The 21556-nt window shown below is 42.6% G+C and overlaps 1 protein-coding gene across 3 annotated transcripts; it reads left to right on the top strand.

Moving 5' to 3' along the window:
* Positions 1–380: 380 nt before the first annotated feature.
* LOC104286671 (myosin-3-like) lies at positions 381–19217 on the top strand. Of its 3 annotated transcripts, none has more exons than XM_009885286.1 (38): positions 381–584; positions 673–816; positions 910–1066; positions 3080–3107; positions 3206–3323; positions 3403–3495; positions 3609–3672; positions 3765–3863; positions 3969–4072; positions 4154–4292; positions 6179–6297; positions 6385–6534; positions 7157–7327; positions 7576–7882; positions 8234–8310; positions 9486–9573; positions 9669–9786; positions 10500–10623; positions 10710–10846; positions 10944–11199; positions 12157–12399; positions 12505–12681; positions 12764–12909; positions 12997–13087; positions 13176–13565; positions 13650–13776; positions 14010–14128; positions 14414–14610; positions 15017–15200; positions 15287–15452; positions 15620–15744; positions 16033–16341; positions 16489–16692; positions 17382–17507; positions 17596–17766; positions 17853–17957; positions 18175–18270; positions 18943–19217. In XM_009885286.1, exons 1-38 carry the CDS (start codon positions 381–383, stop codon positions 19093–19095), a joined length of 5826 nt encoding a protein of 1941 aa, XP_009883588.1. In that variant the 3' UTR covers positions 19096–19217. The 3 variants fall into 3 exon arrangements, with proteins under 3 accessions (XP_009883588.1, XP_009883589.1, XP_009883590.1); XM_009885287.1 differs by having other exon boundaries at positions 399–584; positions 7576–7856; positions 8202–8310; XM_009885288.1 differs by having other exon boundaries at positions 399–584; positions 8264–8310.
* Positions 19218–21556: the final 2339 nt, after the last annotated feature.

Here is a 21556-nt window from a genome sequence, read left to right as displayed (position 1 = left end):
GATAGAAGTGGGCTTTCATAATTTTGATTAGATGACTTGGCTTGGTGTCTCCGCTGCTTCGTATAGAAAATTTTTATATTGTGCCAATCAATCCAATTTTTCTGTATAGCCTACTGAAACACTACTAGAACTAAAGAACTGGAATAAGGAAGAGAAAGTTAAAATAATCTAAATCAAAGACACCTATATTCTTTAGGATGTAAATAAACTAAAGGATATCTTGTTTGAAAAGCAGATAAGGCAGAAAGGGAGACCATAAGAATAGGCAGAGCAGAATACAGAGAGGTAAGTAGTACAAAAGCATTTCTTCCTTCACTCAACACTGTTGTATGTCTCTCCACTTCAGCTCTGTGTCGTGCTGCACCCAGTAAACTGCAGCCATGTCATCAGACTCTGAAATGGCCATCTTTGGGGAGGCAGCTCCTTACCTCCGAAAGTCAGAAAAGGAGAGAATTGAGGCTCAGAACAAGCCTTTTGATGCCAAGACATCAGTTTTTGTGGTACATGCAAAGGAATCCTATGTGAAAAGCACAATCCAGAGCAAAGAATCTGGGAAGGTCACTGTCAAGACTGAAGGTGGAGAGGTAGGTAAAATGCAAGATTTACAAACAGCATTAAATTCCCACTCTGAGATCTTAGCTGACGTGTATGTATCTCTCTTTCCTCTGACAGACCCTGACCGTGAAGGAAGATCAAATCTTCTCCATGAACCCTCCCAAGTATGATAAAATCGAGGACATGGCCATGATGACCCATCTCCATGAACCCGCTGTGCTGTACAACCTCAAAGAGCGTTATGCAGCCTGGATGATCTACGTAAGTACCAGCAGCAGTCTTCCTTTGGGTAGAGAGGAGGAACTGCTCTGCCAGGCTAAGTGGAAGCCAACGTGCTGTCTCCCTTCCTCGCAGACCTACTCGGGTCTCTTCTGCGTCACTGTCAACCCCTACAAGTGGCTGCCGGTGTACAACCCGGAGGTGGTGTTGGCCTACCGAGGCAAGAAGCGCCAGGAGGCTCCTCCCCACATCTTCTCCATCTCTGACAACGCCTATCAGTTCATGCTAACTGGTGAGTGGCTCTCAGAGTGATCCTATCTAAAAGATATTATAAAAGTAGTCACAGAGTTTCCCTGATAAATATGCTGATATTTTCTTAACACATCATTAGAGTTTTATTTCAGTCATAGCATCAATCACTGCTAATTTAAACAGGAATTTTTCACATCAGCATTTCTAAAAAGGAAGTATAGTGACACAGATAGTATGTCAGGAAAAACAATAAGCCAAATGGATTATGTGGAACAAGGAATATAATTAAACCTGTAATGAAATAGTGAAAGTGAACAGGGTATGAGATCCATATGTGATATGGAAATTCTGTCTAATAATGTGAAGTTAATTCACCAAAGGGCTACGGGAAACATCAATATGACGAATGTTTCAATTTGTTTTCATAAAATCATGACACAGAGAAATGAAAGAGAATTATATATTGTTGCTAGTTTTGCTTCCACCATTTCTTTCCTTTCTTTCTTTGTGCTTTCTCTGTGTTTCAGAACTATTACCCATGCTCAGGATTCCTTTGTTGTGGGTCCTTTCTCTCTCTTTCTCTACCACTTTAAATAATCTGTGTAGTAGAAAATTTAAAAAAAAAAAAAACAACAAAAAACAAACCAACCCAGAAACAATTTATAAGCAGGGGAAGAAAGACCATAGAAGGCAGTAGGGAAGAAGCACATGGCCCTTCAAGGGTTTTCAATGTTCTTGGAAAAGCATTGTAGAATCATAGAATCATAGAACAGTTTGGGCTGGAAAGGACCTTTAAAAATCATCTAGTCCTTCCTCTGACATTGGGAGGGATGCCTTCCACTAGATTAGGTTGATCAAACCTCTCCAGTCTAACCTGGAGCACTTCTCGTGATGGGGCATCCACAACTTCTCCGGGCAACTTGTTCCAGTGTCTCACCATACTCATTGTAAAAAAATTTCTTCCTTATATCCAATCTAAATCTTTCGGTTAAAAACTGTTGCCCCTTGTCCTGTCACTACAGGTCCTGTTAAAAAGTCTTTCTCTGTCTTTCTTATAAGTCTCCTTTAAGCACTGAGAAGCTGCAATAAGGTGTCCCTGGGACCTTCTCTACTCCAGGCTGAACAACCCCAACTCTCTCAGCTTTTCTCCACAGGAGAGGTGCTCCATCCCTCTGATCTTTTTCAGGGCCCTCCGCTGGACCCACTCTAACAGGTCCATTTCTTTCTTGTACTGGAGACCCCAGAGCTCAAGTGACTATTCCAGTGGGGTCTCACAAGAGTGGAGTAGACGGAGAGAATCACCTACCATGCCCTGCTGGCAGCATGTCTTCTCATGCAGGCCAGGATCTGACTGGCTTTCTGGGCTGCAAATTCACACTGCCAGCTCATATCCAATTTTACATCCATCAGTAACCCCAAGTCCCTCTCTGCAGAGTTGCTCTCAATCCAGTCACCCCTCAGTCTGGAGTGATATTGAGGATTGACCTAACCAAGGTGCAGGACTTTGCACTTGGCCTTCTTGAACTTCATGATGTTTGCATGGGCCTGTTTCTCAAGCCTGTCAAGGTCCTTGTGAATGGCATGCCTTCCCACTGGAGTATCAACTGCACTACTCAGTTTAGCGTCATCTGCAGACTTAGTGAGGGCGCACTCAATCCCACTGTATATGTCATGAATGGATGTGTTAAATAGCATTGGTCCCAGAACAAGCCCTTGAGGGACACCATTCAGTAACCATTTGGACACTGAACCTTTGACTGTAATTCTTTGGATGCGGCCATCTAGCCAATTCCTTCTCTATTTAACAGTCCATCCATCAAATCTGTATCTCTCTAGAAGCAAGAGTGTTGTGGGTATGTTTAGAGGTAAGAATGTTGTGTACATTTCTCTGCAAAAAACAAAAAAACGGAACTGGAAAAGAAATTATTAGGAGTAAAAAAAGGGAAAAAAAAATGCAGATATTTTCTTGTCATAACTTACATTTACTGCATTAATTTTCAAGTTTTTTGTGTTCTTCATTTACAAAGTCGGTTTGTTTCTGCCTCTCTCACAGATCGCGAGAACCAGTCGATCCTGATCACGTATGTACACCCCCTGCTCGGGCCCCTGCGGGGCTGCCCAATGCCAGGGGACCTCCTGCCTGACCACACACTCTCTGCTTCTCTCTTTGGTTTGACAGCGGAGAATCCGGTGCAGGGAAGACTGTGAATACAAAGCGTGTCATCCAGTACTTTGCAACCATTGCAGCGAGCGGGGATAAGAAGAAGGAAGAGCAGCAGCCAACGGGCAAAATGCAGGTGAGGTCCTCGGGGTAGAAACATGCAACTGTCAGATTTATTTATGCGCTATATCGTGACAATAAGATTTCTGTCTTAGGGGACACTTGAGGATCAAATCATCAGTGCCAACCCACTGCTGGAGGCTTTTGGCAATGCCAAGACGGTGAGGAACGACAACTCCTCACGCTTTGTAAGTTGCTGCCCGGGGCAAAATTACTTTTTCCTAATCAACATACTGACTCGAATATTCTTGCAGACAGGATGGGTAAAATAGATCTCAATTGACTTTTCTGCTTCCTTCAGGGTAAATTCATCAGAATCCATTTTGGGGCCACAGGAAAACTGGCTTCTGCTGACATTGAAACATGTAAGAGACCTCCTCTCCTGATCGCATTCCTTCCTCCCTTTCCACCTCAATGTACTTTTGCAGGCCTAACTCTGTCCTACCATCTTTGCCAGATCTGCTGGAGAAGTCCAGAGTCACTTTCCAGCTGAAGGCAGAAAGAAGCTACCACATATTCTATCAGATCATGTCCAACAAGAAGCCAGAGCTAATTGGTAGGAAAGATCACTGACTTCTGCAGACAAAAGTCACGGAACAGCATTTAATTCCTTGACGTGCCAATTACATTTGATCTGTACGTGTTTTGTCCTTCTTTTCAGAGATGTTACTGATCACCACCAACCCCTATGACTATCAGTATGTGAGTCAAGGTGAGATCACGGTTCCCAGCATTAACGATCAGGAAGAGCTGATGGCCACGGACGTAAGTAACGCACAGAAGTTTTCCCAGGCGGACTCTCACCTTTACCACACATGGTACTTACTCCAATGATTCTTCCGTTAGAGTGCCATTGACATCTTGGGCTTCACTCCTGATGAGAAAACAGCCATTTACAAGCTGACAGGGGCTGTCATGCACTACGGCAACCTGAAGTTTAAGCAGAAGCAGCGTGAGGAGCAGGCAGAGCCAGACGGCACAGAAGGTACCAGCACGATATATACCGGAGCACAGTATATACCGGAACACTCACTAATACAGGCAGTAATTTGGGGTCAGAATCATTGACTTGGCCTGAGCATTTCCCCAGCTGCTAGCATTGTAGAATATGCGTGTCCTAACCAGAGGACTTTGCTGGAAGAACACAGCTCAGTGGAAGATGCAGGTTATTTTGAACTGTGCAAGGTATAAGGGCCTGTGAACCCTAGAGCACGCTTCCAGAAGAGCAAGCTTTGCTGCTATACTGAACAGCAGCTTCCCAGACCTGGCACAGGACTGGGAGCCACTCTGCTCACTGGCTTTAGTTTATGTACCCAGGTAGCTACTATCACTTACCACCAGCTGCGGGCACCTCCTAATGGTATTGTTTCCAGGTGACAAGAAGCCAGAATCCCAAAGCTGCTCTGCTTCAAAGCCCGTATTCTGGAGACAACTCACAACACCTGAACTGAGAGCATTGTGCTACTTCATTTTACATGGAGGGGTTAAAAAGGAACATCGGTTAATGCTGCAGCTGTGGCTCATATGCTCTACAGTTTCTGTAGAGCCTCAGTATGTCTCTTGCGACTTATGTTTGAAAAATAGACAGCTCAGATATCTCAATTGCGTTTGCTTTCCTAGAGTTGTTCAAAGGTGTATTCCTTGAAAAGTTCGTGGAAGTATTTCCATGAAATCAGAAATACTTGCATGTATCATAAACATGTACTATTAAGGGGTTTTTTTGTGTGTGTGGTTTGGTTTTTTTTTTTTTAGGAAAGTTAAGACATAAATGAAAATGTCCACAAGGAATACAATGGCAATGAATCTGATAATGACAAACAGTAACAGTAGAATAGGCTACAAATAATAGCTGTAACTTTTCTTAAGTCATGGTACTTTTCTGACCAAATCTTGGAAAGATTTGGAACAGTTTATGTAACACTGTTTCCTCTGAAGTCGGTTCTGTTTCACAGACACTGTAATCCTCTTCTGAGGATTACTCTGAATTGTGACGAATTTCTCAGTGTGGCAAAGTCATCTTTTATTTTGCTATTTTTATTTCCTAAAAAAGCTGGGAGAGGACTGTGGCCATTCATTTTCTCCACCTCCTGGGGACTTCATTTACTGTGAAATCTTTCTTTGTCTTCTTTTGAAAACATTGATGAAAACATGCGATCTATTTGAGTACTTCACTACCCTTAGTCATTAGAATTTTTTCCTCAATTTCTCATTTAAATATCTCTCAATGCAATTTCAGGCTGTTAGATCTTGTCAATATTCATGCAGCAATCTGCTATACTTTTTTATCTTGATTTCGTATGAATTATATAAGCATTCTTGAACAAATCTTTTTACATATTGTGCCTGGTGACAGAGTTTGAATTCAATAGTAAAAGCAATAGCAGAAAGTAAAATACCAAACTTATTGTTTGAGGATGAACTTCTAAAAACAGCCTTTCATTTCATATGTTTAGCTGCAGATTTGTAAAGGCATAATTGACACTTATGCATCATGCTCTCTTCACTATTATGTCTTTAAAGTTACCCTTCCACAAGTCACTGAAACAAATTGCACTGTATTTGCTTCTGAGAGGGTCTGTGATTGTCTGCAACCTGATCATCATCCCAGGGTTATCTTTCCTTTTTCTTATTCAAGATTTATTATTAAAAACTCTGCCTACCTAAAAGTCTCTAAATCGATTTTTCATTCAAAATTCAAAATAAACTAAGAATAGGTGAAGAAAACTTAGCCAAGGTAAATGCTTCATAATTACTAGGGAATGTAGTAGAATGATGAACTACAAATACGTTACTTTTTTATCTTCTAATACTTGTTTTAAAGGAATATTAATGTCTGCTGGTACCTTAACAACTGATTTTTTTGGTCTTTAGTGGCTGACAAGGCTGCCTACCTAATGGGTCTGAACTCAGCAGACCTGCTCAAGGCCCTGTGTTACCCCCGAGTCAAGGTTGGGAATGAATATGTGACCAAGGGTCAAACTGTGCAGCAGGTAACAAAAATCTCTGTTTTGTTGACAAATCCTCTGAACTTCCTCTTTCTCCTTGCATAAGTACAAGCCTTCTGGTTTTTGTTTTAGGTATACAATTCAGTGGGTGCTCTGGCAAAGGCTGTGTTTGAGAAGATGTTCTTGTGGATGGTTGTTCGCATCAACCAACAGCTGGATACCAAGCAACCCAGACAGTACTTCATTGGTGTCCTGGACATTGCTGGCTTTGAGATCTTTGATGTAAGGAACAGTGTTTTATTACCAGGCTTTCAGAAGTAAATCTATTGTATGCCAAAGTACTTAAAAAAGAATGGTGCTTATTTTTTTTTGCAGAAATTCTTTGATCCTTTCAGATTGCATCTAAAGCATCATGACTCTCACAGGTTTTTAATTGGAAATGGATTTTTGTGTTGCACATATGCCATTAGAAATCCATAAATGCCATTTTTTGACTGATTACAAACAATAGACCAACATGGTATTTGGTACCTAATGTAGAGATACCAGTTCCATAGACACAACTTGCACTTAAAAGGCTTGGGACATGCTTTGAAATCAGCATTTGGAAATGTTGGATAAACGGCTGTGCTGTGGACTCTCCCATAACTGAATTAGCACAGTCTAGTAGATATCAAAACTGACAATTATGAAATATTAAAGTGGCCTAAGCTTCTAGGGGTCATAAATATATGGATAACGTTTAGCTTGCCAAAAAAGCCACACTGACAGAAGTTCAAAACTCCTGGCTGAGCAAAGAAAGAACGCTCACAGATCCTCCTGTAATTTGGTGCAAGAAGCCAGCTCTGTTCTTTATCCCTAGCTTTTTAAATTTATATTAATACCAATCTCTGTATTTGTGCAGTTCAACAGCCTGGAGCAGCTGTGCATTAACTTCACCAATGAGAAACTGCAACAGTTCTTTAACCACCACATGTTCGTGCTGGAGCAGGAGGAGTACAAGAAGGAAGGCATTGAATGGGAGTTCATTGACTTTGGGATGGACCTGGCTGCCTGCATTGAGCTCATTGAGAAGGTATTTCTGTAATTCACCATGTCTAGTATTTTCAGAAATGCATTGATTCTTTATATATTTATAAATGTAGCTTGAAAGGGTAAATGTGATATTGTAAATACAGAAATTTAGAGTATTTTTCAATTTGCTCTGCTGAGCGGAAGAACAACCCCCGAGAGCTTTATTATTGTCCCACTCAGGAAGGTATTTCTTTATCTGTGATTCTTTCTGCCTTTTCACCTCTTCCTGCTTCCTTCTGCTTCTTCCAGCCCATGGGCATCTTCTCCATCCTGGAAGAGGAGTGCATGTTCCCCAAGGCAACTGACACCTCTTTCAAGAACAAGCTCTATGACCAGCATCTGGGCAAGTCCAACAACTTCCAGAAGCCCAAGCCTGCCAAAGGCAAGGCTGAGGCCCACTTCTCCCTGGTGCACTATGCTGGCACGGTGGACTACAACATCACTGGCTGGCTTGACAAGAACAAGGACCCCCTGAATGAAACTGTTGTGGGGCTGTACCAGAAATCATCCTTGAAGACACTGGCCTTACTGTTTGCCTCTGCTGGAGGAGAGGCAGGTCAGTTCTCTGAGATTCATATTTTCATTTTTATTCATAACCAGAGTCATGAATATCAGGTAGAGTGTTCTAAAGTAACTGTATGTTGTGCAGAGTCTCCTATGGCTTGAATTTATTAATAAAGGAAAAGATCAAACGTATTTCAAGCATTCCACTCAACCATGATAATCCCTTGGATTATCACACATCTTTGGTCCTATTTTCCTTTAGATTGAATGTTGCCTGTTTCCCTCCGCATCCTAGGCTCCTTTCTTAGCATGACGGATACATGCGAAAAAGCTTCTTGTGGTGCCACAGAGAAAAAATTTACAAATCGAAGTCATAAAACTGTCTTTTTTTGGTGTTCTTCAGAGAGTGGTGGTGGTGGCGGCAAGAAGGGAGGCAAGAAGAAGGGTTCTTCCTTCCAGACTGTATCAGCTCTTTTCAGGGTAAGTACAGAAGTCATTCTCTCTACTTCCTCCCCCCCCCCCTTTTTTTTTAATTGAAGATTGCAAAACCTCACACTAAATCCAATAAGACCATTTTACTACAACTATTTTTCTTTGTCAAGTATGTCTCTTCAGCTATTCGTAAAAGAGCTGACTCCAAGCCAGCTGAGGACGGCTGAGGAAGATGCATCTTTACCTAGCCTTTCTTTGAATGCTGGAAAAAGTGCTTAGGTCAGGCTACAGTTTCCTTTACTCATGAGTACACCAGTTGGTAGGATCAAGCTCTTCCCCCTCTCCCTCTGCCTTGGGAGGGCAATGGTCGATCTGGTTACCTGCCTCAGGTAATCTCAAGTCTTAATCGGCACATACAAATGTATGTGCATTTGCACATGATAATACAGCTCCAGACAAATGGAAACACTCTTGTTTCAGCAGCTGTGGCATCTAGCTACTATCTGGCATCCTGAACAGTTTTTCACACTGTGAAAGAGGTATTTGTCTGAGCAAATTTGTCTGTTCCAAACCACGGCTAAACTGAGAACTGTTAGGACTTAGCTAGTAAAAGCAATTGCAAAAATCAGAGATAGTTCATGGGTTTGCATTCAAAAACACTTCTAGAAAGGGGTGCTGTAGAACCTACCACTCATGCCTTTTCTCTACATCTTGTCACGCCCATTCTTGCTGAACGGGGAGTCTTACTTGTCTTCCCCTGCTCAACCTTTGTCAAATATATCTTCACAAGTAGCATCTGATGCCATTAACTTTCTTTTACCCAGCCTTCTCTGCAAATTTGATCCTTCCTCTCTTCCCTTTTGTCCTATTTTTACTTTTGTTTCTATTCCCATCAATAGTCAGTGTCTTCCACAGAGTGAGAAACCATGTTTTAAAAAATCGTCTTTCACTGAAAATTATGCATTTTGCCATGAACTTCTGGTCACCATTCTCCATAGGTGTCCTGTCTGAGTGGACTTATCCCTCAGTCCCATGAAAACACATTACACAGTTTTGTGACTTTCTGTCATGCTCAAAACTGAAAGGCAAAAAAACTCAAATTAGCATGGCTGTAGGTGGGAATAATAAATCCATTACTGCTTTCCAACAGTTTTCTCATATCTGACAGCAGAATTGCAGAGGTACCATTTGTTAATGAAAAATCTGTACTCATCAACCCACAGGAGAACCTAAACAAGCTGATGACCAATCTACGGAGCACTCACCCCCATTTTGTGCGGTGTATCATCCCCAATGAAACAAAAACACCTGGTAAGAACCTTAAGTAGAGAGACATCATAGTGTGATGCAGCCATTCTTCTGTATGCTTTATCATGAAGTATCCAATAATTGTCTTATTTTCTTAGGTGCCATGGAGCATGAACTGGTGTTACACCAGCTGCGCTGCAACGGCGTGCTGGAAGGGATCAGGATTTGCAGGAAGGGATTCCCCAGCAGAATCCTCTATGCAGACTTCAAACAAAGGTCAGTCTTCTTTTTGCTCTCCATTCTGTCTTTGCTGCCTAGGTTGCACATCTTAACTATTTTTACATTTGTGGCTATTTTTTAATGCCAGCTCAATCTGGTTATAACTGAAAAGAAAGAATTCTGAAAAATTCTGAAAGAAGGGGGAAATGCTGGAATATATAACCAAAGGCAACACATCTGGCTAGCAAAAGAGAAATTGTTGAGAAATGAAGAGATAAGTCAGGTGTCCTCACTGATTGCTGTTCACCAAACAGCTGAACTTTGCCAGTGTCTCTGAGTATGGAAGCTACCAATGCTTACAAGATTAAAAAATGCAGATTGAGATGTGGCTACAACACATTCTCAGAGTGCTTTGGCCATTGAGTCAGCTGCAAGTTTCAGGGGAAGATGCTTTCTTCCTATACGCATGGTAGCAATGTTACTCTCTAGCAATATTCTACAGCATAGTTTAAGTAAAAAAAGTATTGGACTGAAATGGCTGGAGATCAGTGGCCTCTTTTCATCGATGACTGATCACCTAAAGACAGTAACAGTTTCCTTAACTTTGTTATCAGATTAGGGATTCATTATAACTCTATCTCTAAACAACGGATGGAATTCCAACTCCCTCAGCCTGATTCTGCTGCAAAGAGTGATGTTAATTTCAGTAAACAATATAACCTTATGACTTGAGATGGTTGCCTTCATTTACATTTTCTCTCATTTCACAGATACAAGGTGCTCAATGCCAGTGCCATCCCAGAGGGACAGTTCATTGACAGCAAGAAGGCTTCTGAGAAGCTCCTTGGGTCAATCGATGTGGACCACACCCAGTACAAATTTGGCCACACCAAGGTACAAACCCTCGTTGCCTCACTCACGCTGTGCCTGTGCTTTGCTCTACCTGACAGTGATGTGCTGCAAACATTCCCTTTCTCAAGGTGTTCTTCAAAGCTGGGCTGCTGGGACTCCTGGAGGAGATGAGGGATGAGAAGCTAGCACAGCTCATCACCCGCACACAGGCCAGGTGCAGGGGCTTCCTGATGAGAGTGGAGTACCAGAGAATGGTGGAGAGGAGGTAGACATTCCTCATCTTCAGTTAAAGTCACTGTACTTGTGGGAAACTGCACTCTTCATACTGAAGATATTCAATGTACATTTTAATTATGCTTCAGGGAGTCCATCTTCTGCATCCAGTACAATGTTCGGTCCTTCATGAATGTCAAGCACTGGCCCTGGATGAAGCTGTTCTTCAAGATCAAGCCCTTGCTGAAGAGTGCAGAATCTGAGAAGGAGATGGCCAACATGAAAGGGGAGTTTGAGAAAACCAAGGAAGAGCTTGCAAAGTCTGAGGCCAAGAGGAAGGAGCTGGAGGAGAAAATGGTGTCTTTACTGCAGGAGAAAAACGATCTGCAGCTCCAAGTGCAGGCTGTGAGCATTATTAGTATTTCTTTCAGGGGAAAATAATTAAGGGCTAAATCCTCTCTCATACTATGGAACTCTCACACTGCACACTAAATTGCCTTAGAAAATATTTTAATCTGAATCACTAAATTTAAAAATCAGACTACTCAGTGTCAACATTATAATACGTGGTTCTAAGTTCGAAATGACTTTTTAATCCTCTGCACTTACAGGTATGTTTCTCCATGCAGGCTCAAAACATAAGGTCCAACTATAGTCACCTGAGATTTGATATAGACATTTAACAGAGTCCAGAGAGAAATTCAGTTGACTACTTGCTCTTGTTTCAATTAGTTGCCTAAATAAAAGAGCCTTATGTCGTTTCTTATGATCTATGGTATCTCACCTGTCCTCCTGCAGCAACAATTCCAGGAAGACACAAATATTCTTTACATCCAACCTGTCAGACCTGTCTGTCTCTCCAATGTCCTTTGGAAGATCAAAAAATTTGGCAATTTTACATTATGCTCTTGTGTCCTAAAGTGTCTAGTTCATAGCTTCAGAATAAAGCCAGGTTCAAAGGAAACCACCAATTCCATCTAGATTACGTACCAATGTATCTGGAACAAAGAAAAAGTCAGTTTGCCAAGAAAAGCTTTTATAGAGATAAAATAAAAATATCTGTGCACAATTATATTTAATTATTAACTTTCAGAGAAAGTAATCAAAATCCTTAATAAAAGAAGTATTTTTAGACATCTTGTCTATAAATACAACAAGAGAGAATACTTGATGAGAGTTAAAAAATAAAACAAAAAAAAAACCCTACTTTGATTTAAAAGAGGCTGTGCAAAAATCATTTCCCACAAGATAATAAAAAATAATAATTCCATTTTTCTTTTTTTTTCAGCAGGCAATAACCATTTTCTCTTTGGATTTTGTTAAAATCTGAGACTAGCAAAAAAAAATATGTTTCTCTAACAGGAAGCTGATGCTTTGGCTGATGCTGAGGAAAGGTGTGACCAGCTCATCAAAACCAAAATCCAGCTGGAAGCCAAAATTAAGGAGGTGACTGAAAGGGCTGAGGATGAGGAGGAAATTAATGCTGAGCTGACAGCCAAGAAGAGGAAACTGGAGGATGAATGTTCAGAGCTGAAGAAAGATATTGATGACCTTGAGTTAACACTGGCCAAGGTTGAGAAGGAAAAACATGCCACTGAAAACAAGGTATGAGGCAGAACCTCTCACTCGTGCTCCAGAAAAGGGCACTGTGCTGTAACAGGACTTCTGTATCTACTTCCTTTATTTACATTTGCTTCCTTCTTTTCTAAGGTGAAAAACCTTACAGAGGAGATGGCAACACTGGATGAGACCATTGCCAAGCTGACTAAAGAGAAGAAGGCCCTCCAAGAGGCCCATCAGCAGACACTGGATGACCTGCAGGCAGAAGAAGACAAAGTCAATACGCTGACCAAAGCCAAGACCAAGCTGGAGCAGCAAGTGGATGATGTAAGTACGGATGCATATGAGATTAAAGCTGTTACACAGTCATACACTTCAAGCACAGCACTGATATTCTCGTTGTGTTTAGCTGGAAGGGTCCCTGGAGCAGGAGAAGAAACTGCGCATGGACCTTGAGAGAGCTAAGAGGAAACTCGAAGGAGACCTGAAGCTGGCCCATGACAGCATAATGGATTTGGAAAATGATAAGCAGCAGCTGGATGAGAAACTGAAGAAGTAAGCATGGTTGAGGGGCACCCGAGTGCTGGGCTGGTGCACTTGTCTTTTCTCTGTGAGCTCTAACACCTTTTGCTTTGCCCAAAGGAAAGACTTTGAAATCAGCCAGATCCAGAGCAAAATCGAGGATGAGCAAGCCCTGGGCATGCAATTACAGAAGAAGATCAAGGAGCTGCAGGCAAGTCTCTGTCCCTTCCCCTCTCTCACCCAGTCTCAGGTCAGGAAGGAGGAGGACATGGGTGTGAAGGGTCCCTAATGTTCCCCAGGCGCGTATTGAGGAACTGGAGGAGGAAATTGAGGCAGAGCGAACCTCTCGGGCAAAAGCAGAGAAGCATCGGGCTGACCTCTCAAGGGAGCTCGAGGAGATCAGCGAGCGCCTGGAAGAAGCAGGAGGGGCTACCGCAGCTCAGATCGATATGAACAAGAAGCGTGAGGCAGAATTTCAGAAGATGCGTCGTGACCTCGAAGAGGCCACGCTGCAGCACGAAGCCACGGCTGCCACACTGCGGAAGAAGCACGCGGACAGCACAGCTGAGCTTGGGGAGCAGATCGACAACCTGCAACGAGTGAAGCAGAAGCTGGAGAAGGAGAAGAGTGAGCTGAAGATGGAGATTGACGACTTGGCCAGTAACATGGAGTCTGTCTCCAAAGCCAAGGTACACAAATACCCTATAGGTATTGTTAGGTATTATTAAAAGTGTGAATGGTTAATCCCTCCCTTTCCATCTGCTGACACACAGGCAAGTCTGGAGAAGATGTGTCGCACACTGGAAGATCAGCTAAGTGAGATTAAGACAAAGGAAGAAGAGCATCAGCGCATGATCAATGACCTCAATGCTCAAAGAGCACGTCTGCAGACAGAATCAGGTAATCCATTCACATCTCTCATTTGCAAATAAATAATGTCAGAGAGTTACTGCAGAAATTACCCGTCTGGACACATGGTCTCTTCAACATGCTTTGTCTCCCCTGTAATGAGAAATGCATGAAATGGGATCATATGTTTCTGCAAGGTCTGCTAACCGGTTTTAGAACCACAAATGTCCAAAATGCTGTTATCAATGGCAATAAAGTTCTTGTGTATCTATAAACTTTTCCAGGTGAATATTCACGGCAGGTGGAGGAGAAAGATGCTTTGGTTTCTCAGCTGTCAAGAGGCAAGCAGGCATTCACCCAGCAGATTGAGGAACTCAAGAGGCACTTAGAGGAAGAAATAAAGGTGAGAACGCTTTATCATAAACATGAAATCACAGAATCAACAAGATGAGAGGGAGAAAAAAAAAAACACTTAGGTAATGAAGTGCAAGTTTTCCCATATTAGGTTTGCTCCACCTTCCCTACGGTCTATCCATTAATTTTTTTGCAGGTTCACAGATCTTCCTTCCTTTTGCATTCAGTAGCCTGCCATCACTCAAAGCAGAACAATCCAGCATCCACCAACATTTCAGTCAGGAGATTTCCCACGATATTTCCGTTCATTTTCACAATACTCTTTTTCCCCCAGGCCAAGAACGCCCTGGCCCACGCCTTGCAGTCTGCTCGCCATGACTGTGACTTGCTCCGGGAACAGTATGAGGAGGAGCAGGAAGCCAAGGGGGAGCTGCAGCGTGCCCTGTCCAAGGCCAACAGCGAAGTGGCCCAGTGGAGAACCAAATACGAGACAGACGCGATCCAGCGCACAGAGGAGCTGGAGGAGGCCAAGTACGTGAGGAATGTGGGGAAGGCTGGCAGGGACTAAGAATAGAAATTTGAGGAGACCGCTGTGGTATTGTCAGAAAGAAGCCAATGTTCTGCATTGGGGTGGGGTGCCAGGAAGACAGGAAATATAACCCAAGCATGTATGCATTGGGGAAAACCAGAAGCAGCAAAGCTCTACAGATGCAGAAGCGCAGAAAAATGTTAGTGTGAACAGCAGAGAGTGAATAGCTGTAGCCCACGATTCAGACACAGAAATACAGTGGGTAGCTGGGAGAGGTCCTACACCTCTGTGTAAATGGGGATCACACACGACCAAATGGCTAAGCGTGCTCTTGTGAAAAACATGCTGGCTGCACACCACAGGCTCCCGTTTACTTCCTCACCTGGACCTGTGCTAACCACCTCCCAGGAAGAAGCTGGCACAGCGCCTGCAGGATGCAGAGGAACACGTGGAAGCTGTGAATGCCAAATGTGCCTCCCTGGAAAAGACAAAGCAGAGGCTGCAGAATGAAGTGGAGGACCTGATGATTGACGTGGAGCGATCAAATGCTGCCTGCGCAGCTCTGGATAAGAAGCAGAAGAACTTTGACAAGGTCTTTTGGGCTGCACGCCAGGGGCTCCTGGGCAGAGCGTCCGCTCCTGGGTGCCACATCCACACTCACGCCCCGTTTCTCTTCAGATCCTGGCAGAGTGGAAGCAGAAGTATGAGGAAACGCAGGCTGAGCTGGAAGCCTCCCAGAAGGAGTCTCGCTCTCTCAGCACGGAGCTGTTTAAGATGAAGAATGCCTATGAGGAGTCCTTGGACCACCTGGAAACGCTCAAGCGCGAGAACAAGAACTTGCAGCGTAAGTCCCTGGCTCTCTGCTCCTGGCAGGGCTTTCTCCTTATCCACCACTACCCACCGCTCCACATGGGTCTGTGCCCACAGGTCAGCAAAACTGCTTGTCACCACCGCAGGGCCCTTCCCATGCAGCTCTGTGCCTGACCATGCCATTGGTCTTTGTTCCCACAGAGGAGATTTCCGACCTCACGGAGCAGATTGCTGAGGGAGGAAAGGCGATTCATGAGCTGGAGAAAGTCAAGAAGCAGATTGAGCAGGAGAAATCTGAACTCCAAGCCTCTCTGGAGGAAGCTGAGGTACAAACTTCAGTTCTTAATTTTTTATTTGCAGCACTGTTTCGCAACCTCAGATACCATTTATGAAATTATATACACTAAGAATAAATTTGGAGTTTTTGGCACAGGGGGCATGGGATTTTGGACACCACTTTCGACATCCAAGCATTTGGATGCATAGGAATCCTTTTTTTTTCCTTTCCTGCAGTCTCAGACCTCATGCTGTACATTATTCTTCAAGAGAATAGGTCATGTAAAGTTACCAACATTGTTATTTATATAATTAACTGATTTTTATATTTTTTGCAGGCTTCCCTGGAACATGAAGAGGGGAAGATCCTGCGCCTCCAGCTTGAGCTCAACCAGGTGAAGTCTGAGATTGACAGGAAGATAGCAGAGAAAGATGAGGAGATCGACCAGATGAAGAGAAACCACCTCAGAATTGTGGAGTCCATGCAGAGCACCCTGGACGCTGAGATCAGGAGCAGGAATGAAGCCCTGCGGCTGAAGAAGAAGATGGAGGGAGACCTGAATGAAATGGAGATCCAACTGAGCCATGCCAACCGCCAGGCTGCAGAGGCACAAAAGAACCTGAGAAATGCACAAGGAGTGCTCAAGGTATGGCACAACTAAACATGTGTTTACTCATTTCTGACACAGCTAAAAATTTTCCTGTTCTACAATTCAGTTTTATATTGCTATAAAAATAGGAAATTTGAAAAGAGGAAAAATATACCTCACAATCTGTCTTTTCTGTCTTACCAGGATACCCAGATACACTTGGACGATGCTCTCAGGGCACAAGAGGACCTGAAGGAGCAGGTGGCCATGGTGGAGCGCAGAGCAAACCTGCTGCAGGCTGAAGTTGAGGAGCTACGGGCAGCCCTGGAGCAGACGGAGCGCTCAAGGAAAGTGGCTGAGCAGGAGCTTCTGGATGCAAGTGAGCGCGTGCAGCTTCTTCATACCCAGGTTAGTGTTTACATATATTTAGTATTTATACTTATGCTCCATACATATAACATAATTGAAGGCTGGCTGATCTCTAACGCTATTTTGTAAAGTGCATTGTAATTTTCACAGTATGGATAACAAATATTAAAAGTGACTTTTCAGCTGCAGATATAATTTGAATTCCACTAGACTACAGTGCAGATATCTAAGATATCTGTAAAGTAGTAAGTTCAGAGACACGTTTGAGGTTCTTACTCTACAACTTCAGTGAGTTTAACAGCTTTCACATTTACATTTGAGACTGTAACGTCAAACTTAGGTTGATCATTGACAAAACAGGAATACACTAATAGTATAATTTATGTCATTTGACAATGTCATTGTAAGTATTCTATAGCACTGTTTAAGACTTTTACTGCCACTAGCTTGAAAATGATAAGAAAAGATTATGTGTTTTTTCTTTATAATTCTGAATTCCTTCTCTTTTGACTGAAAAACTGTAAGGAAAGACTTTATGGAGGATGTTCTTGAAATATTGAAGCACATCACAGCTGAGAATCTAACATATACTACAGCAGCTCCTTTTGATCAGAATCCCATGCGACCTATGGCACAGTTTATGTTAAAAAGCAACATTTATGCAATATTCTTGATATGATATTGCAAGCTAACAGAAACTAAATTGTGATGTTGATGCTCTTCAACAGAACACGAGCTTGATCAACACCAAGAAGAAGCTGGAAACAGATATTGCCCAAATTCAGGGTGAAATGGAGGATACGATCCAGGAAGCCCGCAATGCTGAAGAGAAGGCCAAGAAGGCCATCACAGATGTGAGTCAGGGGTTCCTTTCAGTATGGATGTATTCTGCCTCAAAGTATCTCCAGCACCAAAATATCTTTGACTCTTTGTTCTCATCAGGCAGCCATGATGGCAGAAGAGCTGAAGAAGGAGCAGGACACCAGCGCCCACCTGGAGAGGATGAAGAAGAACCTGGACCAGACGGTGAAGGACCTACAGCACCGTCTGGATGAGGCTGAGCAGTTGGCCCTGAAGGGAGGCAAGAAGCAAATCCAGAAGCTGGAGGCCAGAGTGCGTAGGGCTGGTATTTGTGCATGAGTGAGCATGTCCCTTGGAGAGATACCAGGGAAGCTCCAAACATGGGCTTCTCATTGCAGGTGCGGGAGCTGGAAGGGGAGGTTGATGCTGAGCAGAAGCGCAGCGCTGAAGCAGTGAAGGGTGTGCGCAAGTACGAGAGGAGGGTGAAGGAGCTGACCTACCAGGTAAGGCAGGAGGCTCCTTTGTGTTGACACACTCTTCTTCCAGGAAGGTAAAAATGTTTGGATTTTTTTCCATACCTTAGTCAACATAGTTAACAGGATTTTGACCTATGTCCTTCTGGACAGCACTGCTCCATAAGGAATGTTACTCCCTGTATTTCACATTTATGTAATTTAGAGAAAGAGGGAAACAAATGTTTGTTTTTTTCATCCTCGTTAGTCGGAAGAGAATCGGAAGAATGTTCTCAGGCTCCAAGATCTAGTGGACAAGCTGCAAATGAAAGTGAAGTCCTACAAGAGGCAAGCTGAGGAGGCTGTAAGTACCACTCTGACCAAGACTAGACTTCGTTCTGATGGAGGTGGAATTCTGTGTTGGTGTTTTTTTCAGTCCAGCTTTTTGAAACCTTGACTGTTTTGGAGTGTTTGCTGCTGCAAGGCAATAGGAAATGTAAGAGTAAGAATTGCTGGTTTGGGGAGGATTCCCAAGCTTTATTTGTTTTGCTCTAAGCCACACTTCCCGCCTCTATTTCTTCCTTCCTATCCTACCCTGGGTGTCAGAAGCAGCTGCTATGCTGTCTGTTCAAGACTCTGCCGTGAACTCTGCTTAGACCTTGCTGTGTGTAATGTGGCCATGGCCATTTTGACACTCCCAGAGAAGCTGGGGCTGCCCCATCCCTGGAGGTGTTCAAGGCCACATTGGATGGTGCTTTGAGCAATCTGGTCTGGTAGGAGGTGTCCCTGCCCATGGCAGGGGGGTTGGAACTAGATGATCTTTAAAGTCCTTTCCAACTCTAACCATTCTATGATTCTATGACCATATGTTCTTTCTCTTCTGGCACACTTAACTCCCTCAGCAACTATCTTACCTTGGTTTTTGAACCTGCCCTGCTTGCCCAGATGTGGCATTTAAATTTTTATTTGCTCCGTTTTCAGATATTAAATGTCCACATGCTGCTTGTTGTTTTCACAACTCCCTCTCCCCACACAGGAGGAGCTGTCCAATGTCAACCTCTCCAAGTTCCGCAAGATCCAGCATGAGTTGGAGGAAGCCGAGGAGCGGGCTGACATTGCAGAGTCGCAGGTCAACAAGCTCCGAGTGAAAAGCCGAGAGTTTCATAAGAAGATAGAAGAGGAGGAATAAGGATCCCAAGGCTAAAAAGTGACCTGAGGCATGCATAAAATGTATATCTCTGTGTTGCTTTCTTCTGTAATTATAATTTATGTCTAGGATTAATAAAGACAGTAGAGACATTTGCATATGAACAGTGATTAACGTTTTTTTTTTATTCTAGCATTCATTACTTTGGAGTATGTATACATAGTTCATGTTCACATTTAAAATATATTAAACAGCAGTGTATTTTTACATTTACATTTTTTTTAAATGCATGAGCAATAATAATTATATGGATTCACTATTCATCTTGCAATGAGAAGTACACATTTCTTTGGTAGACTAAGACTACATTCTTTTAATTATTTTGATGAATTCTCAGCCAAAAAAAAAGAAAAAGTAAAGGAAAAGAGATTCCTCCAGCATTTTTTAAAAATTATTTATTAGTTTTATTAATTGAAAAACGTTGCTTATTTTGTTAGGCTTAAGGGTGTGAGGAACTCAAATTTCTACTTTGATTCAGGAGACTGAAGTTCACTCAAAGGACTGACAGCCAGTCAAACCAGTGTGGTGAGATAGTGACATGAAAAGATATCCTCACTCCCTTTCTCTGAAGCTATTGTGTTTCATATGTAGCCCAAAATGATAGCCAGTTCAAAGATGGGGCGAGTGACAAGAATCCACAGTTAAAAGACTACAGAAGAAAGAACAGCTAAGGCTGCAGACTCCTGGGCATAGGTAAAACTGAGTATTTTATGGACAACTGAAAGATAAATGAACATATATTATTAAGACAGATAAAGGGGATGGAGTGTTTTCTTTTTTTCTTTATAGATAGAATATAATGAAAAGAAGTAATGTCATAGGTAGAAAGAACAAGTTCAAGTGAAAATCACTTTCAAGAATGATAATAGTTTCTGCTGAAGTATTAGTATGGTATCAGAAAAGTCTGCTCCACTTACCAGAGATCGGATTTGAATATAGGTAGGTATTTCTGTATCATAAAAAAGAGAAATAATTCTGGAAATTGTTTTCTCATGTTGACTTCCCTCATACAGACTGAAGTTCAGACATGATTGTAGTGTTTTGTATTTCTCCAGCAGCTGTTTGTGAAACAAGAGGAGTTCACAATCCAGCATTGATTTTGCCAAGTAGTAGCAGAATTAGAAGCAAATATTGAAGTGCAAGATAATCATCTCATATTAAGTGATAATGGGTTGATTCAGTTTAAAAGAAAGGCAGAGTCTACTTAAGTCACCTTTTTAGACAGTAAGGAAAAATTTTAACATAAAAATTGACAGACATAAATGTTTAGAATGTATGAGGTGCAGCAAGTATCAACAGTGGATAGAGATTGTTTACTTCTGTTGATGTACTTATATTTAAAAACTGCCTTCTGTAGAAATCTAACATTGTTTCATAATGATATATGTGTTCTGGGTGACATGCACCTGTCATATTCTGATGCAGAATAGACACCTATCGAAGAGTTTATCTCACCTCATTGCTTCATTTCACTCATCCCTCCGTGCATGCTTGCTGTAGGGAGACCTGCAAAAGAGCGTCTGTGAAAAGGAACCATACTCTTAAGGGTTTTCTATATTCTCCACATTCTGATGTGCACAGACAATTTGTCTGCACTTGGACATCAAGAGGGATGAAAGAGTCTCTGCCTCTACTGGAGGAGCAGGACCAAGAGAAGGAAGTTCTGTATTAGAAGAAGGAGTCCCTGAAGAAAGATGCCCTATGGAAATGAGAGGAAGACAGAACAGGTCTTCCCTGACAGGTCAAGCCCAGCCAGGCAGTGTTGCATGCAGCAGCCCTGGGAGAAGATTGACTGTTAGGTACAGAATACCGCTTTCCTCATCTGGACAGTAAAAGAGAGAGATCATTCACACACCCACACTAACCTTTACAGGTCTGAACCTTGGGAAGGGCCCTGTGGTCAAGAACACTGCAAGAAGCCCTCAACAAGATCCCCAAATACATTAATAATCCCCAAATACAATGACGTGAAGAAATGGAATGAAACTGCATCAGGGGAAGTTCAGATTGGACATAGGAAAAGGTTTTTCACTGAGAGGGTGGTTGGTCACTGGTGGTTGGTTCCCTGGGGAAGTGGTCACGGCACCAAGCCTGTCAGAGTTCAAAGAGCGTCTGGATGACACTCTTAGTCATATGGTTAATTTTAGGTAGTCTTGTGAGGAGCAGGGATTTTAACTCAATGATCCTAATGGGTCCCTTCCAACTTGAGATAATCTATGATCCTATGATTGACAATATTGTGCACCTTGTGGTTGAGGAATTCCACTGGTCATCTTCAGGAACCTCACTGCCCCAAAACCTGATGGTAAAGACAGGGCAAAGACAGCCCAGTTGGGGTACTGAAAGATATGATACACTGGCAGATTTCTGCATCACAACAGAAAATTTCTAAGGTGGCAAAAAAAAAAAATCTCTCCTCCTAGCTAAGAACGTGCCTCTTTCC

This window comes from Charadrius vociferus, unplaced genomic scaffold, assembly GCF_000708025.1.
Source record: "Charadrius vociferus isolate BGI_N301 unplaced genomic scaffold, ASM70802v2 scaffold415, whole genome shotgun sequence".
NCBI lineage: Eukaryota > Metazoa > Chordata > Aves > Charadriiformes > Charadriidae > Charadrius > Charadrius vociferus.
This window is presented reverse-complemented; position numbering and strand designations above follow the sequence as displayed.